We start from the raw sequence: 18,072 nt of genomic DNA on the forward strand, positions 1-18,072 counted from the left end.
TCAGCTTTACTTTTACCTAATAGTTGCCTTTTAAATGGTAGAAAAATTCATCTTGCCTACTGAAAGAGTCTGTGCAGTAGGGCTTTTGAAGCTGCAGTACCCAAAGCATTGCCCACAAACAGTATGGCAGTCTTGAAGCACACAATTTTTTCAAGGATGCAGCCGGCTTTCCCACCGGCTGCCACTCCTGCCTGGTCCAGCATGCCTCCTGCCGTGCAGCACGTGCCCCTCATTCGATCCGGTGCTTGCCTCACCCCAGCCCCTGGCCCGCCGGCATTCCCTGCCAACTGCCCCAGCCTCTACACATGTGCGGACTCCACACATGCATAGAGGCCATCTGAGCCCTAGGGGCAAGGCAACCAGTAGAGAACGCTGGCTGGCAGGGCACCAGGGTGAGATGCGTGCCAAACGGGTGAGAGAGAGGTTGTGTGTCTGTGACTGGCTGCAGTGTGTGTGTGTGTGTCTGCGCTTTGCAGTAGTATGTGTGTGTCTGTGACTGGCTGGAGAGAGAGAGAGAGAGAGAGAGATGGAAATGGAAAGCCAAATATAAGAAGGTTAAGAAGCTACAAGGTAGGACTGCCAGTTTTGTACTGTTCAGGGGATCATGCTTATTCCCATGTGGTGAAAAACTTCACCTGCTAATTTCTGCAGATCAAATAAAGACAAGCACAGGCCACACTAGTAGAGGAGAGCTGGTCTTGTGGTAACAAGGATGAGTTGTCCCCTTTGCTAAGCAGGGTCCACCCTGGTATGCATTTCAATGGGAGACTATATGTGAGCACTGTAAGATACCTTTTTTAAATGCCTGGAAGATCAGTAATCCAAAAACCTTCAGTTGTAGATGAAAGTTAAGATGCTTTATATTTTCACTCGTACTCTAAAAAGAATGGAAATTGCAAGTAAAGGTGCCCATGTTAACTTCCATGCCATATATGGAGCCAGTGTGGTGTAGTGGTTAGAGTGCTGGACTAGGATCAGGGAGACCCGAGTTCAAATCCCCATTCAGCCATGCTACTTGCTGGGTGACTCGGAGCCAGTCACTTCTCTTTCAGCCTAACCTACTTCACAGGGTTGTTGTGAGGAGAAACTTAAGTATGTTGTACACCGCTCTGGGCTCCTTGGAGGAAGAGTGGGTTATAAAACGCAAATAATATAAACTGTAAAGACTTTATATAGTCTGGTATATGATGATCTCCCCTGGCATCTTTTTAACATGGGGATTCTCTTTATTTAGAGAGTAACTGGCCCTGTCCACCCACAGCACAGTACCGCTAGTGGCTGTTGTTGGTGTCTATTTTATATTTCTTTTTAGACTGTGAGCCCTTTGGGGACAGGGATCCATCTTATTTACTTATTTTATTTATTTCTCTATGTAAACTGCTTTGGAAACTTTTCTTGAAAAGTGGTGTGTGTGTATATATATATATATATATATATATATATATATATATATATATATATATATTAGTTGGTAGTGGTGGCTTTAGAAATGCACCCACACTCTGCCTTAATCTTTCAGTTGTATATATAAAAATGTAAATAATAATATATTGGGCTGGGGAGGGATGCATCCAGGCAGACATTTAACAGTTACAGTTTCCCTAATCACTTCCTAGAGATGCCCCTGATGAACTTCCGCCTGAAGCATCTCCAGTCAAGACAAAGAGTTGGTGTAGGGAGCCTCACTTCTAAAGCCATCATCATATACCAGACTGTACAAAGTCTTTAGTTTATATGGCACATAAATTTAGATGGGCACTTAAGCTTGCAATTTCCATTCTTTTTAGAGCATGAGTGAAAATGTAAAGCATCTTAACTCTCATCTTAAACTGAAGGTTTTTGGATTACTGAATTTTTACTAAAGCCAGTAAGATAAACTGGGCTGAAGCCTTTTGTTGTTTTTGTTTTTAATGAGAGCCCATGTTGTCTATAACTTTCCCACCAGAGTGTCTTGGGGGGGGGGGGACCAGGAAGGCAGTGGGAGTTGTTTATTATATTGCAGCTTAAACAATTAACTTATGCTAACTTACTAATAAACATAATGTGCAAACGATCACCCAACCTCATAAATTGGTTCCAGTTCACACATGGAGTTTTCCTGACCATAAGAACCACCTCATTAGTTTCTTCTGAAGGTTTAGCTCTAGACACATACCTCACTGTGCTGCCCATAATGAAATTAATAGGGCAGTCTGCCAATGTAGGACCTTCTTGGCTCATTAGAGCAGAGCATGACAAATCCCAGGCACTAAAGAGCCATGGTGCCTAGAAACTTAACCGTGGCACCTAGACTAGAATATTCAAAGGGAGAGTTATCAAATAGGGTTTCCCCCCCTGTTCCAGGCAGCCTTGATTTGTTCTAAATGATACTTGTAAAGAGGATAAAGAGAGGAAAATTTACCCTCCCCCTCCACAAATCTATCACTAAGTCTAGTAATTTTGTCAAGAATACACTGACTCCTAAATCCAAGGAGATTTTGTCAAGGCCTGCATTAGAGCATGTTTGGGCCTCAAAATGGGGGGCGGGGGGAGATAGATGCAATGCATCTTTCACTGAAGTCAGTGACAAAACTCCTACTGTGATTATACTGATGATTGTTTACCCCAGTGCATACCTGGTCAGCTCCTATCTGAATTTTATAGGCCAAAATGCAGGGGCCAAACTACATGCGATGATAAACACACAGCTGCCATCAAAAACATAGCACTTCCCTCATATCACAACATAAAAATAACTTGCATTTTTCTACTCTGTGGCACTGGCAGCAAGTGATGAGGACAGGAGGAAGCCACAAAACATTGTGACATCACAACTTGAGGTAACTTCTTTAGAGATTATGAGGGAAACTAGAGAAAACTTTGATTTATTTTTCAAGGTGGGGGAGCTAAATGTTTATCATCTTGTCTAATTTGCCCCCTGTTCTAAGTCTATAGTGTAAACATTTGTGTTAAGACAAAATAATCCTTGGAGGACTGAAAAACATTCATAACATAGTTTAAGTACAAGACAACTTGATCATCAGAACACAGATTTGTGTAACACGTTTTCACACAATCCAGTAGTCCCCATGTCATCTTGTTAAACATGCAGAGTGGTTAGGAGAATGCAGAGTGGTTAGGAGGAAAAAAGATATTTGGGGGGGGGAGATGAATGCGGGGGAGTCAAACCTGCTGTTATCTGAGTCATAGGAAGATGGTGATCAAGCTACGAGGCTGTTACTAGAGAAATCCGTCGTAACCTGATCACTGTACCCCTACAATCAGATGTAGGCTCAGCTCTATCATTCAACACATCAGTGCATGCTTGTAAAAACACATCACCCATACTCAACATACACTTTAGACATTTCATTTTATTCTTCACTCCTGAAACATAGTAAGTATAATTATTAAACTTTAAGAGGATCTGCTGGAAACACATTTGATTACATGGAAGAGGATATATGCCACTCTGGTCTTTCTATTATCATCACATAAGCAAATTTAACAAAGCATTTTAGCAAATAATTAAAAATAGTTTTCTATCTGTTAGCACAACAGAGGAGTGACTACAGTCAGGAGCTAGCCAACTCGGGGCAGGAATCCATGTCCTTGGGGCAAAGGATCAAAGATACATCAGACGTAGTCTGTAGCCCTGTTCCCATGTTATGTTCAACACTTGTACAATCCGTGTACAGAGGTACAGATCTGTACACATTTCCACTTATTCACTTGTTATGTTCAGCACAGGTACTGCAGTACACTTCCTATCTATATTCCGCATTTTAAGGGGCCTGTACCCAGGTTCGTTTTTAAAATGAATGCAGGTACAGTCATTCACACAAAAACATGTACAAACATCTGAACACTGGTACAACATGTCAGAATAGGGCTATTGTGCTTCCTTTCCTAGCTTCCTCCAAGATTTGTCAGACCTTGATTGACTCCCAGTTTTTGGACTGGCTGGAAATTCTACATGGATGTCCTGACTTAAGTCAACCCTGGATGAGGACACTGGCTGACATCCTGGCTAACAAAGCACTTGTGTGACAAGCAAAGTAGCACTAATGCAAGACGACTACATAGCTGCATTTAAAAAGGGGCGTGTGTGCACGCAAAAGTTCCCTTTAAAACAAATGAGGTGTGGCAGTTATGCAAGTGCAAGTATGCTTGCAGTAGTGCCACACTAGTCTGGAATGCAAGCTCCAGTCATAGCGTAAGTAGCTTGTGCAACAACTTTGCAACATATTTCAGTAAATGATTCGTTAGTCAGGATGGCAGCCACCATCTTTTGAAACTAGAAAGGGTAATAAGTGAGGCCTGTAAACAAAACCCAAACAGAACAGGAAGAAGGGACCAAACACTGTAGCTCTATTCCTAGACCTTCTGGTACTAGGACGCTCTTGCCCAGACCAGCTTAATCCTGCATCTTCCTTGCCTGCAACTTGCCCTTTGCTGTAGACTACGATTCCAAATTCTGACCTCAGCTCTGAGCCATGTTAACAGAGTTAACAACCATGTTAATTCTCTCATCGCTAATACCAAGTAGGTTACGCCTGATGGCCAGGCACCTGATAAATATGTTTACCGCATTAATAATAAAACTGGATCTCTCACACTGTTTCTAAAATCAGTTATAGATCAGCTTCCTGATACAGCTAGAGGCTATGTGCACGTGGAAGAAGACTTCCATGCGTGTTTCTCCAGCTAGATAAAAATCCATGTGCACAAAATATCACTGCATGCATGCTTCCCCTCCCCAACTGCTAGGGCTGCATGCACATAGCTCTTTTATTAAAAACTGCAGTCCCAGTAATTGGCTGTACAATAGAGGAATAGGGCCTGGATTCAGTTCCTCCCTTTTCTCTCCCAGACAGCTAGTTAGCAGGATTTCAGCTTCTAAAAAGGGCTACACAGACATAGCCTCACACTGACATATCAGAGTCCAGTAAATAGACTTAAGATCGGTTTCCATTTTTTAACTTACTGCCAATTGTTTTAAGCAAAATTAGATGGAATAATATTAGACAAGAGCTTCTAAGCAAAAACTAGAACTACACAGGATGCAATTCATATCCCATTATAACACAAATTTTCCACTGATTGTAATGGCTATTGCACTTTAAGACTTTCCTGTTTCTGAATGCTGTGAATTGTTGTGCATCAGATATATATGCAGCATGAAGAAAGCAACATTCAGCAATTACTGGATACTCCTCCTCATTATTAGAAAGAGCTAATGAATTGGGAAGTTGGGGGAAGCCAATGAGTAACAGTCACCTTTTGAAATCTGGACTCACGTCTCATGATCACAGGATCAGTTTATCATGAAAAGAGGAGGAAGAAAGTCAAAGCTCACCCACCCCAGTTATGTTCCACCATCCACAAAGAGCTGTGAGAATCTGCCCTTATGTTGTGAGAATCTGCCAGTAGAGAGAAAAAACTGATTCTGTGTACGTACATTATTTTCTAAAACTGGAGTAGCAACCCATTTCCTAAACATGTGGGTATATGAATCTCATCTATTTCCACTGGAAGCTAGATGCAAAGCAAAACAAACACCCCTCATAAGTATGCAACTTCAAAACCATCCATGTTCTGTAGGACCTACCTCCATTTGCCAACAGATTTTCCTGTACTTTATCTTTTGAGTCTTCCATAACTTCACCAATATACTGGGCGATTTTCTTTATTACACTTAATACAAGTAAAGAATGGTTAATAGTTATTCATATAAATTATAGGGTTTTGAAGTAAGTTGCAGCAAGATACTTGAATAATGCTTTTAAAGCTACCAGGTCCATGCCCAGAAAGAACTAGTCAAACACAGAGAAAGATTATTTATAAGGTGAAGGGGAGTATCATTCTGTGAAATGATGCTAATACAATACAGCTGGAAGAATCTTTGCCAGTCATCACCAATGCATCTAGAAACAGGATGCTGCCACCCTAGGAATTTGAACATTCTCTAGCCTTATGTTGCTGTATTCATTCACAGAATGAGGCACATATAGAAGATTTACATGACCATTTTTTTCACAAGATTTGCAAGTATTATTATCACCTTCTAGTTAAAGAAGGTGTAAACCTTTTAATTGTAAACCGCCCTGAGCCATTTTGGAAGGGCGGTATGTAAATCAAATAAATAAATAAATAAATAAATGAATGAATAAATAAATAAATAAATAAAGACCCAAAGTATTCAGAGCCACAGGATGACTAACATTCCGGGAGCTCACATATCTGATCTATAAACCATGTTTTCTAGAGATGTGCAAATCGATTTGGTACAAATTGATATATACCCAAATCTAGAGGATTTGGGCGATTTGAAGACAGAACAAATCACCCCTGTGGTCCACTGGCTAGATTCGGGTCCAAGTCTAATTGCGCCAGATTCGATTTGAATCAATTCAATATTCAGATTCCTCCTATTAATTTTCCCAGATTCCCAGCTTTCATTTAAAAAAAAAAGGGGTGGGGTGGGGCTAAGCTCTAGCCCTTGTAGCAGTGGAGTCATGGAGCAAAATGTGTGGTTACTATTCTTCAAGCGTTTGTATTCTTTGGTGTATAATAACTTTTCCTCAATGAATCCCAATGAAGATTCATTATACCTTCATTTCTTCTCTTCATTTTGACTAGCTTTGGACAGTACCAACTGTCAACTGCCAAGTGCCAACTACACCCCCCCACCCGCAAAGCAGTGGGGTACTACTTGGTTTATGTTCTAGGGATTTTTTGAAATGTTTAGACTCTTTGGTGTCTAATAACTTTTCCTCATAATGAATCCCTAGGAGGATTCATTACACACCAAAGAGCCTAAACATTTCAAAAATTCTGAAAATATAAACTGAGTACCCAGTGGCTTGCGGTCTGGGGGATAGTTGGCACATGGGATGCCACTAATTCCCCACCCCCACCTGCAAAGCAGTGGGGTCAAAATGAACAGAAGAAATGAAGGGGTGTAATGAAGACACCAAAGAATCTAAACACTTCAAAAATTCCTAAAAATTAAACTGAGTACCCCACTGCCTTGCAGGTGGGTCGAGGTGTTGTTGGCACATGGCAGTTGACAGTTGGCACTGTCCAAAGATAGTCAAAATGAACAGAAGAAATGAAGGTGTGCAATGAATCCACATAGGGATTCATTATGAGGAAAGGTTATTATACACCAAAGAATCCAGACACTTGAAAAATAGTGACCACACATTTTGCTCCATAACTCCACTTCTACAAGGGCTAGAGCTTAGCTTTTTCTTTTTCTTTTTAAAGAAAGCTGGGGATCCATGTTAGGGTTAGCATAAGGCAACTTCAAACCCCCATTATTTCCTATGGCATAAATATACAAAATCAGTAAAAACTATTTTAAAAAAACCCATTAAAAACCAACCAAGCATCCCACTGACTTGACATTTGGGTAGTAGGTGGTATTCATGGGGACCTACCCACCACCCAAATTTGGTGCCCCTAGGACTTGATAAGTAGTCCAAATTGATTCAAATCCAAATCCAATTCAAATCGAATCTAGAGTGATTTGGAGGGACAGATTCGGACACAAAACAAATCAGGGGTGATTTGAGTCGGGCGCAAATTGAATCGAAAAAATTGATTAATGCACATTCCTAATGTTTTCTCCCCGCCATTACTAAAAAGGATGAAGGCCATTGGAATTCATTTATTTTTTCAAACGGCTATATGAATACATTGCATTTTCAAATGGCTATTAAAATGTGTTAAACCAAAGGCAATTTCTTGTTTATGCAGTGGTCCTTAGGGCTGTTTCCAAATGGCCAAAAAGAAAATTGTTACTCTTCCAAACGGCCACTGAAATGTATTGGTTGAATTCTGCTAAATTGCAGATGTTCACTTTCACCCTCATCACATAAAAATCAACTTGATAAATGGGCACAGGGTTGAAATAATTTGGATCTTCTAACAGCCATCTGTGTGGACATTCAGAAGGAAACCATGTATTCCTGGGGTCATTTGCTGTATGTATAGGGTTTTTTGTTTTTACTATGTCTCCCCTGAAGGTGTCTGTGCTTGCTTTCTGTGAATTCCCTGCTCCCAACACAGCAGTCCAAACCGTTCCTGCAGTCCCCCAACCCACAAAAGCAGTTTTCCAGGAAGCTCAGAAGGTGCAGTAGGGAAGGCCAGGAGCCTTGCAGGGAGGAAGACACCTTAATATCTGCTTCCCAGACAGCTGCTGCCCAGTGGTGAGAGCCTGTGTTGTTTTCGTCTGCTGTTGTCAGCCTGCCAGCCTGTATGCCCCCTAACCTGTGGGGTTATGGCTGCTGCCCTGTGGGTGAGTCTGTGTGGGATCGGGGCTGGGGGAATGAGTTAGCAGTTCCAGAGGACCATCTGCCCAGACTAGACATCTTTCAGGGCTTATAAAAGAGCTGCCACCCTGTGGTGGCAGGGTCGCCGCCAAAGGGGGTTGCCCCTTTGTGGGAGCTACTTTGGGGTATGAGGGCGAGAGCCTGGTGGTATTATTTTGGATTCTGTTGTGTTTAGGTCCTGGGTGTTTCAGATATGTCTTGGTTTGTCTGGGAATGGGGAGACGGGGCATGTCCACTGACCATGGGGTGGCTATTCCAGTGGTGGTGGGGAATAGAAGAAGTAAAATTGGCAGGTCAGCAAGTCGTTACAGGGGAAGGGAAGTCAGAAATCTAATAGCTGTTTCCCCTTCCGGCTGCCCTGCCAGCTCTTTGACCTTGGGGAGCAGTGCCAGCCTCCCACAGACCCTCACCTTGCTCCTCGGTAATGCCAGGTCTGTCCAGAATAAGTTGGCAACCATCCATGATTTGATTCTGGATGAAGGGGCAGACCTGGTATGTATTACAGAGACCTGGTTGTGGGAGGCTGCTGGCCCAGTCTGGTCCAAGCTTCTCCCTCCAGGGTACTCTGTTGAAGAGCAGGGGCAGGGAGGTGGAGTGGCTGTGGTCTATATGAATAGCTTCTCCCTGACCAGGATACCCGCTGAAGTGTCTGACCACATTGATTGCGTGTACCTAAGTTTGGGGACCAGGAATAGACTGCGAATTCTATTGATGAGATTGATCATCTCGCTGCCCAATGGAGTCCCTAACTGAACTGATGGACTTGGTCTTGGGTTTGGCATTGGAGTCCCCCAGGTTGTGGTGCTGGGGGACCAATTTGTCTGGGGTGGCTCAGAAGTTCATAGCGGCCATGACAACTATGGGCCTATCCCAAGTGGTCTCGGGACAGACGCATATTGCTAGTCACACACTTGATCTGGTATTTCACTCTGATCAGGGTGGTTTTCTGTGGGTGGGGACTCCTGTGTTTTCCCCATTGTCATGGAAGGACCACCATCTGGTTATGGTTGGACGCACAGTCACACTCTATCTTTGCAGGGGCAAAGGGCCCATTATAATGGTCCGCCTGAGAAGGTTATTGGATCCAGTAGGGTTCCAAGAAGCCTTGGAGGGATTTAGTGTTGGCTCTGCCAGTGATCCTGTTGATGCCCTGGTGGAGAACTGGAATAGCAAACTCACCAGGGCAGTAGACATGATCGTTCCTAAGCGTCCTCTCCAATCTGCTTCAAAATTGGCCTCTTGGCATACGGAAGGACTATGGGGGCTGAAGTGGTGAGGCAGACGCCTGGAGCTCAACTGGAGGAAGACTTGACTCGAATCCGACAGATTACAACATGGAGCACATTTGAATATCTATGCTCTAGCAATATTGCAAGGAGCACTGTTGCAACTGAACTAATTAGGATTCAAGGCATTGCCTCCCACATTACTGACCATGTTATCTTGTACTCACTCTGAAATCCACTCACCCCCCGCCCCATTATCATCAGTAAGCTTTCCTGAAGCTAGGTAATGAATTTGAAGCTACACTGGAAAAATCGCAGATACTATACCAAGAGAAAACCAATGCTGTTGCAGTAATGGCACTACACTGAGGAGACCTAGGTGAAAATCCCTGCTCATGCATGAAGCTGATAGAGTGACCACTCAGGCCAGTCATTATCTCTCACAAAATTGCTTTGAGGATAAAATAGAGACATTCCTTGCAGAAAGGACAGAATGCAAATGTGGAATAAATGTGGGCCAATTTAGCTAAGAATATGCTCTCTAATTTACTAAGCAATACATAAGAGTTAATTTAGTCTGGCTTCCAAAAGCTTTGGGTATTTACCCTCCATTTCACCTTTGCCTGTAATTTTAATATGGGTTTGCAAAACTAATATGCCATTTGATAAGGGAACGAATCAAGAATGAACAGGGAGAAAGCATCAGAATGCCAAATGCTGCTTTATAGTGACATGGAAAAATACTCAGCCTCCCTGCGTAAATAAGTAATAAAAGTACATGGAAACAATAGACCCTGAAAACTCTTGCCCCTTCACTGCTGTCCCAGCCAGAAGCAGTACTGACAGGTTTCTGCTGGCAAGCTAGGTTTACCAGCACTTCTCACACCTGTTGATCTAATAACAGTTCCACCTACAGCATGTTTCAGTTGCACAGAAATGTAAATGTCTAGTTCATTTGCATAGCCTCCGATCAATCACCATCTGCAGGGGCTTAGGTATCTGTAATGTTAATCCTTGTAACACGCAAGTTCCTTTCAAAAACCCGGTGCTTCATCAGCACTGTACAAAGTATGTGTTTCATTTGCCAGTGCGACACCTCCACCATTTGCTTTGCCTTGAGAAGGCTGGTGTAGCGTAGTGGCTAAGAGTGCAGCCCATAAGATGTCCCTGACTCAAATCTCACTATAGCCACAAACAGCCTGATCCTATGCAGTGTTACTCAAAAATCAGTAATTAAATGCTTTACTCCCAGGTAAGTGAGCATGACACTGCAGTCTAAGTGCCCTTCAGAAAGATACTAATGTCACAGTCCATCACACCATCAGCAATATTTCTGCCTTGCCCCTCCAGCACACTGCTGCTCGGGACAGCTTACAATAGAAGAGTAAAAACATTATGTCCACAAGAAAACAATATGAAGATAATAATAGTACTGGACTATGAAAGCTCCACTAAGGCAATATATGACATACTGCAGTCACGTAGGTTCCACCTTACTTAACTCATGCTTAAGTTTCAATTACAGACTGACATGCTGCAGAGTGTTAGAACTGTGTAACAGGAGACTCAGCATCACAATTTCATGTGTATTGTCAAGTGGGAAATGCACACAGAGGAGGGAGGGAGTGTGGCCAAAGTCCAGGGCCTCCACACCCCCTGGAGGCCCCTGAAGTCCAGGGCCTCCACACACCCTGCGCAGCCCTCAAGGACAGATTCCTGAAATCAGAAAGTCCTTTTGGAGGGTGAACAGCAAAAATTGCTCTCCCTTCCCCACAGGTCCAGGCTCCAAAATTACCTAGGTGCACCTGTGGGGAAGGGAAAGCAATTTTTGCTGTTCACCCTCCAAAAGGACTTTCTGATTTCAGGAATCTGTCCTTGAGGGCTGCGCAGCCACTGTTTCAACAACAGCACATCCACTTTTCAGAACAACTAGGTATAGTCTTGGGCAGCTTTTATTGTTCATAAGAGACACTGTTTTCTTTTTCAGGGTGAGTTCCCAATTTAGTATTTTTGCATATAATATAAAATGTAAGGGAAAAGCTTCTTCCACAGGGATTTGCCAGTCTACTCCCAGTGTGGACTCCACCATCAGTATGGATCTTTGAAGCTTCTAATATTCTTTTTGACATGAGTAGGAAATACAAACTTGGGCATCTGAGGTAACCTTTCTTTAAGCAGAATAAAGTCAAACCAACCCACTTTGGCCGAGTTCTAGGGCTAGGCTTAAACAAGTCAGTTAGGTTAACACAGGAACAGTGTGTCTTGTAAAAACAATATCCATGTACTGTCTGTGTGTAGTAAATAAGATCTATTTTACCTTTCAGCAAAGCTATCGAGTTTCCCCAACTCATCTGAGAGGCCAACAAGAGCATCCAGTGTTCCCACCTGCAGAAGAGTGCATCAAGACATTAAACATAAACAAGCCAGTCACAGAAGTTTTACCAGAAGTTCCTCCTTTAACTTTTTCTGAAAAAAGTAACCTTTCTTTGATAAATGCAGAAGACCTTATCTGTCAAATTAATAAGCACAATTGTGGGAAATCCGAGGGAACTTGTTCCATCAATGGAAAAAGGCTGCAATGTCTCTTAGAAAGATTCTGGTAACAAAAATTCTATTATAAGAAAGGAAAGATTGTACATTGTTGTCTCATGATTATAGACCACTCTAGGCTCCTTCTCATTTTCCCCCAGTTCCTCAGTAGACTTGTAGCTCATAATGAGAAATACTGCAAGTGCAGTCCTGAACCACTGAAGCCTGTTCCGATTCTGCTACCAACCACTGTTTCAGGGGCAAACTACCACTTCAGAAGGGTGACTTTTCAGCAGATATATTTTCAACAGAGGAAAAGTGAACCTGCCTGACCCAGTTTGACAGCTGTTCTTGACAGAAAAAAAGGGCAAAAAAAAAAAAGGCACTTCCAGTTGAAGCACACACAAAAAACACATGTTTGCATGCTTGTATAGTTTGGCCCACAATCTTTGATCTGAAGAATGAATGATCCTCTCCCCGCCTACACTACCACCCTGATCTAAACTTGATGTGGAGGGAAAGGAGTTGTGCCAAATAAATTTTTGTTTCTGTTCTTCTTACTGTTGCTACAGATTCCAGTTACCAATATAGAAGTTGGTTTTAGGGCATGAATCAGCACTTCCATCACAGTCACATGCTTATATCACAGCCTTTCACCATGTCTACTACTGTAATGCCACTTGTTTAGTAAGATGAACATCAATGTAGGCTCATAAAAGAAAAGACTGAACCAATAGACACACCCACACAATTAAAATATAAGATGATCTATTCAGCACGGTCACAGCTGATGTTCAATAATGAAATTCAGAGCTACACCACAAAGAAAATAACAGCACACTGACATTTCCGTATGCAATCCTCCTTTTAAAAATACAATTAATAGTTGTGCTCAAGAGTTCAGAGGATTAAATTCCAGTCCTTGTTAAAGATAGGACTGTCAATCAACTAAATAAGAACATAAGAACAGCCCTGCTGGATCAGGCCCAAGGCCCATCTAGTCCAGCATCCTGTTTCGCACAGTGGCCCACCAGATGCCACTGGAAGCCACAGACAGGAGTTGAGGGCGTGCCCTCTCTCCTGCCATTACTTCCCTGCAACTGGTACTCAGAGGCACCCTGCCCTTGATGCTGGAGGTGGCCCACAGCCCTCCGACTAGTAGCCATTGATAGACCTCTCCTCCATGAAGTCATCCAAACCCCTCTTAAAGCCATCCAGGTTGTTGGCTGTCACCACGTCCTGTGGCAGAGAGTTCCACAACTGGATCACGCGTTGTGTGAAAAAGTACTTCCGTTTGTTGGTCCTAGACCTCCTGGCAATCAATTTCATGGAGTGACCCCTGGTTCTATTGTTGTGTGAGAGGGAAAAGAATCTCTCTCTCTCTCCACTTTCTCCACACCATGCATGATTTTATAGACCTCTATCATGTCTCCCCGCAGTCGTCTTTTTTCTAAACTAAATACTTTTTCTATAGCCAAGTTCTGTGCTCATTTACTTGGGAGTAAATTCCACTGAGTTTGGTGGGCTTACTCCCAAGTAAGTGCTCAAGCTGCAGTTCTACACACATTTGTAAATAAGCTCCATCAAATTAAGTGGGGCTTACTTCTGAGTTAAGCACGCCAAGATAAGGCTGCACATTGATTAACTGGGATGTTTGATCAGAAAGGATTTTCCACAATTCAGTTTATTATTTCAAGGCCTTCAGGACTCTCCACAGAGGACAGATCTGATGGAAATCAAGGTTGTTGTTTTTTTAAAAAGTTTTGTCCACCTGTAAATAATTCATTGTTTAACCATACAAAATTGGTTATTGCTTTCATCCCTGATGTCAAAAGAATAAAAATATGTAGTTCTTAAACTAATCTTAACTTGACCTCTTGGGTATAGCAATGCAGATCCATCCCTTAAAGAAAGAAAAACAAACATTTCCACCTCATCCCTGCCACTTTCAAGCTGCTGTTGTTCTGGTGCCCTCCTCCTGTTGACTTTTTGCCCCATCTTTTACCTTGAGGTCTGGGATGACAAACTTGCTGTTGCAGGATAGGCTGGCTTTGGAAGTCACTGTGTTCATTCTGTCCCAGGCCAGCATATTTGCCTTATCCCCCGGTGCAGAAATTAACCAGAATTCTGTCATGGTGCAAGTAATCCTTTTCAGTCTGAATCACTGTAGAGAAGAAAACCCCCCACCGTAAATCAGTACAAAGGCAATCTCTGTTTTAGATCAACTTTTTCAAATGCTGCAGAAAGATTAATATTGCAGCCTATGGAGAACAAATTAAGTCACCTTCCAATCTGACTCTTGAATTAAATGTGACCTTCTAGTGAATGTCACAAAGAGAAGGAAGAAGGGTTTTTTGAGGGGTGTTTTTTTTCTCCCTCCCTGTTCTGTTTCATCAAGTCTATGGGGAGGAGTTTGCTGCAGGCATCACAGAACCTGTGACTGTAAGCCACAACTTCTGGTCTTGCTAATCCATTCATTATTATTATTATTATGCTATTTACACATAGTCCACCAGATGTTATTGACTGGATTTGGTACTTTAATTGTTGAGCCCTTTCCAAGGGTCTAGGATAACTAAAGAAAAATATTAATTATTATTATTATTATTAATTCCAAAAGCAGTCCTACCAACTAGAATTCTTTAAAAGAAACAAGCTGTGGATTACAGGTTACAGGATACTCTTATCAAATACGCACTGGAATAGACAGCAACTCCCTTTTTGGAAATAGCACGGAGCGGAGGTTGCAAAGTACAGTAGCACCCTGAGATTTTTATTTTATCTTAAATAAATATGGGTCACATCCTCTTGAGACATTAACAAACTTCAAAGTGGGGGCGGGGATAAAATGGAAAGCCAGTTTTCTCTATTCTTAGGAAAAGGTCAGGTCACTTGGATTCTACTATCATTTTCAAGTAAGATCAGAAAAAGCTACAGTATCTATGCATTATCCCTCTCTAAAAATAGGGAAGGAAGACCAGCAAATAAGTATAAACATATATTTTTAAAATGTTGGGCAAGTAATTTAACAATAATGCACATCTTAGAGAAGGTAAAAAAAGATAGTATATTCTCTTGCCCTGATCCACATAAGGGCATTATAGACATCTCTATAATGAGATTAGAAAGCATACAAACTGGTTCTTCAACCAATACAGATGCCATGGCTGCACATCCTCAGTCCCAGTCAGGCAATCAGTAAAAGGGCTGACTAGCTGTTGAAGAAAGTGAGTAGTGGGTTGGATTTAATCCTTCCCCATCTCCTTCACTCCTCTCTCAAAAACTACTCAGTGCTATTGCCAACGATTTGACCGGTCATATACAGCTGGAAAGGAACCCTATAGCTCTCAGGGCTATTTCATACATTATTCTTTGTACTCAGAAACCAGTTCCTGGGAATGAAGTTCACATGAACTGCATTGTTTATGAATGCTAAGGGTGGGTATATATTGCCACATCTGCCAACAAAATGCATGGAGCTTGGTTCTTAATGGCTCATCACTTGCAAGTATTCTGCCTGCAAGAGATGCAATGGATACACATACATAATATTAATAATCCCTATTCAGACATTTCATTGTATGTGCGTACAAGAGTCTGTATGCACATGTTTTCGTGGAATGAGGAAATGCATTCATTTTAAAAGCAAACTTGGGTGCACTCCTTTGCAAATGCAGGGTAGATAGGAAGTGATCTACTGTACATTTGTTGAACATGGATGTACTATTGTACATGCATACAGCTCTGTACATAGATTGTACACGTGTTGACTGTGATGTTCCTGAATGGCTCTAGGTGATGTTTGTGTGCTCTGTGTACTCAATGAGATTAACCTTTTGCCCCTGGGAATGCAAACTCATGCCTCACTCCCCCCATCCCCCGCTTTAAAAGAGATTTTATTGTTTGTCATCTACAGTAAAATCTGGTGCATTCAGTTTGCTCCAATTCCAAAATACATTGTAGTGGTAACTGGAGTATAGCTAAATTAAGGATGGATCAACCAAATCAGCTCTTTCCACCGTGGTACTAAACGTATTTATTTGGGGAAAAATCCCTACTGAGGAAGAGGAACAGTGTGGCTCAGTGGATTTAGGACTAAACCTAGACTTAAAATATCTGGGCTCAAAGTCCTGCTTCACAATGTATTGGGTGATGATAGAGGAAACCATCCTTAGTTTCCCAATTCACAAAGTGGAAATGATAATAATCTACCTCTGAGGGCCAGTGTGACCAACTAAGTTTCTAAAGCAACATTCATATTAAGAAGTTCTAGATAAAAGGACAGGCAATTAATGCATGTCACTTGCTGCCAAATAGGTATACTCTGTCCTTTATTTCTAAAACCGCTTCTCTTCTTGTAGATAAAGCAGAATAAAAACGTACATACAAAATTGGGATGCCAATTAAGAACAGCCTCCCGCTCCCCACTCATCAGGTTTTATGCAATTATTCATCTCTAACCAGCTCATTAGTTCTGTACTCCAGTTATTACTGTAAACAATTAAAAACAGCATAGATACTAGTTAAGTACATGTCAAAGGCACAAATCTTTGCTAAAAAGGAAAAAAAGACAGAATTCCAATCTTTTTTTTAGCAAAGATTGGAATTCCAATTAGTATAAAAACATTACCACAACAAATGTTTTAGAAATATAGTCAGTACACACCGACACATGCCTTAAGTTATATCCAGGAGTGGGCCTTTGAATCTTGCTTTTAATTCACTTCCTGCCACCCCTGCCATCCAAATTAGCACCCTTATGTGCCAGAGCCATTCGCAAGGAGTGATCCTATTTTGTCATTCAAAACTTGGGTACAGTTCGTCACGTAACAGAGTCCAAAATGTAAAGGGTACGTTGACTCCAATTTCGGCGATACCCCAAATCTTGCAGACTCACAGCCTAACCTAAACTGGCTGAATAAACGTTATTAATGCTGGGCTACATTATGTTATTGTGATAACTTAGGGATGGCTTCCGTTTGAATTGTGGCTCTTCAGAGAGAAAAGGCTGGAGGGAACTGTCTTTTCCATCACCCCAGAAGAACTGTCTGTTACTAGAAACAAAATAAAACTGCCGATCTAGAGCATTCCATGCCCATTAAGCAGCTATTCCGATCGTTGTTATGCAGCAGCTTAAATTAGACGGAGAAGTGGTTGGGAAGGAGACCCTTTTCGCCGACTTCCGATCTCCTTTTGAACTTATCCAAGGCAGAGCCAGCATTTACGGTCCCCCGGCGGCGGAGCCGCCTCAATGCACAGCCTCATCCAGCAAAGAGGAAGCAATTCTGCCCAGGGATGCTCTACCTCTCCGAGAGGAGACAGATGTCTGCTCACCTTCTCCACAATAGGCAAGCCTTACACCTCCGGTCCGTAGGCTCAGGAGCTCGAGCGGGCGGGTGCAAAAGAGCAAGTTTCTGCCGCCTTGCCCCCCGGAGAGGGTTTGGGGACGCCTCGGGCTGGCTTCGCTTACCTGCCCACAGCTGGCCCTTTCCATTCCCCAGCGCCGGCCGGGCGGAGCTTCAAGGCACCTTCTCCTCCTTGCCGCGACCCGCCTGAGCGAGCGGGATGTGCGGGCAGCCGGGACCCAGCAGCTCAGCCCCTCTAGAGCTGCCGAGCGAGCCGTGGCGTCGCCACAAGCCGCAGCTTCGCGCTCTGCATTATGTATTGTGCTGCCCGGAGCTCGCTTTGCCTGCAGGCGGTGCTGGCGGAAGCTCCTCCTCCTGTCGCCGCGCTCCTCCTTTGCATGCGTTGGGGCTCCCCTCATCCCGCCGCGCTCAGCCAGGCAGAGGTCTTTTGGGGGACAGCAGGATGCGGACACACAACCCTGGGCTGATCTTTGACCTTCCAAGGAAGCAAGAACTGAGAGGCTCAAAATAGTATCACCGTTACAGGTGTGATGTGATTAGCTAGGTGGCAATAAATAGTCAACCGATCGGTCGATTTATTTAATTTTTTTACATGTATATCCTGCTCTTCCTCCAAGGAGCCCAGAGCGGTGT

The 18,072-nt window shown here is 42.8% G+C and overlaps 1 protein-coding gene across 4 annotated transcripts in view; it reads right to left on the bottom strand.

The window, feature by feature from the left end:
* ATP6V1C2 (ATPase H+ transporting V1 subunit C2) overlaps window positions 1–17,777 on the bottom strand; it is a 32,120-nt gene extending 14,343 nt beyond the window's left edge. The window contains exons 1-4 of one of the 4 annotated variants that reach the window (XM_053285646.1): window positions 17,544–17,777; window positions 14,079–14,237; window positions 11,862–11,929; window positions 5,591–5,676 (exon numbers count right to left, since the gene is read on the bottom strand). In XM_053285646.1, the coding sequence (XP_053141621.1) occupies window positions 5,591–5,676; window positions 11,862–11,929; window positions 14,079–14,207 (283 nt within the window). In that variant the 5' untranslated portion in view covers window positions 14,208–14,237; window positions 17,544–17,777. Of the gene's footprint in view, window positions 1–5,590; window positions 5,677–11,861; window positions 11,930–14,078; window positions 14,238–16,739; window positions 17,138–17,407; window positions 17,518–17,543 lie in introns of those variants that run through there. The other 3 variants (XM_053285649.1, XM_053285647.1, XM_053285648.1) reach the window with 3 other exon arrangements.
* Window positions 17,778–18,072: the final 295 nt, after the last annotated feature.

This window comes from Hemicordylus capensis, chromosome 1, assembly GCF_027244095.1.
Source record: "Hemicordylus capensis ecotype Gifberg chromosome 1, rHemCap1.1.pri, whole genome shotgun sequence".
NCBI lineage: Eukaryota > Metazoa > Chordata > Lepidosauria > Squamata > Cordylidae > Hemicordylus > Hemicordylus capensis.